This window comes from Austrofundulus limnaeus, unplaced genomic scaffold, assembly GCF_001266775.1.
Source record: "Austrofundulus limnaeus strain Quisiro unplaced genomic scaffold, Austrofundulus_limnaeus-1.0 Scaffold7, whole genome shotgun sequence".
In the NCBI taxonomy this organism is placed as follows: Eukaryota; Metazoa; Chordata; class Actinopteri; order Cyprinodontiformes; family Rivulidae; genus Austrofundulus; species Austrofundulus limnaeus.
Window position 1 is genome coordinate 625,519 of NW_013952409.1, and position 2,418 is coordinate 627,936.

The 2,418-nt window shown below is 39.4% G+C and overlaps 1 protein-coding gene across 1 annotated transcript in view; it reads left to right on the plus strand.

The window, feature by feature from the left end:
• The window catches only part of LOC106535223 (protein sidekick-2-like), a gene marked incomplete at its 5' end in the record, with an annotated part of 434,350 nt that overhangs the window by 340,532 nt on the left and 91,400 nt on the right, over positions 1-2,418 (plus strand). The window contains 1 exon segment of the mRNA XM_014032179.1: positions 458-591. Within this exon segment, the coding sequence (XP_013887633.1) occupies positions 458-591 (134 nt within the window).

The window sequence follows — 2,418 nt, forward strand, 5'->3', positions numbered from 1 at the left end:
CATTTAAAAGAGTCGATCATCAGATATTGTCCAAAATTAACCTTCAGGGTGGATATAGCTCGCTAGCAGCCTCGCACCGATGACCTATCCACATCGTCTTTTACCCAGAATGCTTTGTGTGTAAATAAAATGGCTCCGTCCATGTTAAAACAAATTTGTAAAACATTTACAAAACTAAACAGTCTGTCAGTCAGTTTTTACAGTCTTTATTTTACAGTTAAAATATATGTTTATCAAATAAAATCTAATGTTACAACTAATCGTGAATCCCTTTAAGACTGGTTAGATGGATAATTTTTATTTTCTAGAGCTAACTTTGCCATGCAAGGGTACGCGTTCCTGCAAAGAATGACACTTTTTAATGCATCATTTTCCCAGAGTACTTACAGCCAGAACTTTATCATCATCTGTTCATGCCATTTTAATTTTTGTAATGTTTTGCATGTTTCTTCCTCAGAGCCATCACTCTGGACAACACGCTGGTTATCTTGTCCACGGTGGCACCAGATGCTGGGCGTTACTATGTGCAGGCGGTGAACGACAAAAACGGAGAGAACAAGACCAGCCAGCCCATCACCTTGTCAGTTGAGAGTAAGTGGCCACCGTTATACACGTACTGAAATTTTGTACCGACCCAGAATGCTTTACTTATGTAACAACACTGACTATACTTTAGTCCAAAAAGGGATGAATTTGAAAGAAATGTTAAAAAATAATCACAATTCTTTGTCAGAAGTTGATTGTGGATTATTAACGCCTACAAGCTTTTATTGTGATTGATTTCTAACAGCTTCTTAAAAAACTATTTATGACACAATAAAATGAAACCATCAGATTTTTTCATTAAACTCCACTTTGGTTGCTTTAAGTGACACAAAGCTCCAAATTATTATTTTTTTAAAACAACTTTAATTAATCCTAAATTTTGTGTTCTTTGCTTTCCCTTCCATGCCGAGCTAAAATAAAAATAAATCACCTACATGTTGTTGTTTGGTTCAATGGTGTGTAACCCCTAATTTACACTAGATGCGGTTCCGCTGCGCAGTTCGCGGTCGTTTCTTTGCACCCCAATTTATACAGCGCTCAGTGAAGAAGAAGCCTGTGCAGAAAATGCGAGATTGTGCGTGTTAAATCCAGTGATAAATGTGGAAGTCAAATCATTAATTCTGTGGAAAACGGACTCCAAACACAGCTGAAACTGCATCGCTGTCATCTTTTTGAAATTTCTGATTTCAAAATAAAATCCACGTGTATCAAGTTTACATATTCTGCTCGCTACATGTTGCCATCAGCTTCCCAAACAGAACGATACATTCTGACAGCATTTGTGTAAAAATACGTATATCCATATATTTKTTAATATAGCTGGGATTTTGACAAAATTAGTCTGCCGTTGGTGGATTATTTTGAAAATATGAACGTTGTGCTTATTCATTTTCCAGTTGGTGCAACGTGAGCAAAAATAGGATTGAATCTAATTTTGGCAGATCGCCGTCCGCTGACCGCTGCCCTGCGCCCATGTGGAGCCAGTGTAAACACTCTCATTGATTATAATGGTTGCGTATTTGCTGCGGAGGTCGGACCGCAGCGGAACCGCATCTAATGTAAATTAGGTGTAAGGAATTTCCACATTTGTGCATTAAATACCCACCCACACATACACACACTCTTTATTTCTACAGCCTAACCCTTACCCCATTACCCTAAACCTATCATCACAGGTACATACCTAATCCTGAACCTAAATTAATTCATACCTTAGCCCTAGACCTAAAACCTGACACAAAAATGTTTTTTTTCCATTGTGTTGACCAGGCAAATGTCCACATGACAAAATACCCTCATAAGCATAGTGTCAAAAGATGTTCACACAGCATTACAAAGACACACACATAGTAAAGAAGTTCTAAACAAATGGTTTTGCCACCAAGTAGTTCCTCAAATTCAGCAACATTCTTAGCCTCCACAGCAAAAAGTGAGGGATCCACAAATCGAAGCAATCTAGCCGGCCTCGGCTCAAAGGGGGAAAAAATGAAAGAGGAAATCTAACAGACAGGGGCTTATGACATGCTAGACTGGAGTTCATTATGAAAGTGAATGAGGAGGGCGAGGGTAAGATATTACAGTTGACAACACGAGCGAGCAGAAATAGCCTGTGGCACACGTTCAGAACGACGGCAGAGTTGATTATACAAGCGCTGGAACACACACATGCAAACACACCAAAGTCAGAGTGTACAGAGAGCCTGATGGGGGGTCTCAGCTCTGCAGATCGGATGGAAAACGTGCCATGCATTTGCATTAATGGTCCCCATATGCTCCACATATACATATTTGCACACACACACACACTCACATACAGTATGTGCAGGCTGCAGGAAGAGATGTGGTCATGTGAGGTTTCACATATATATATAT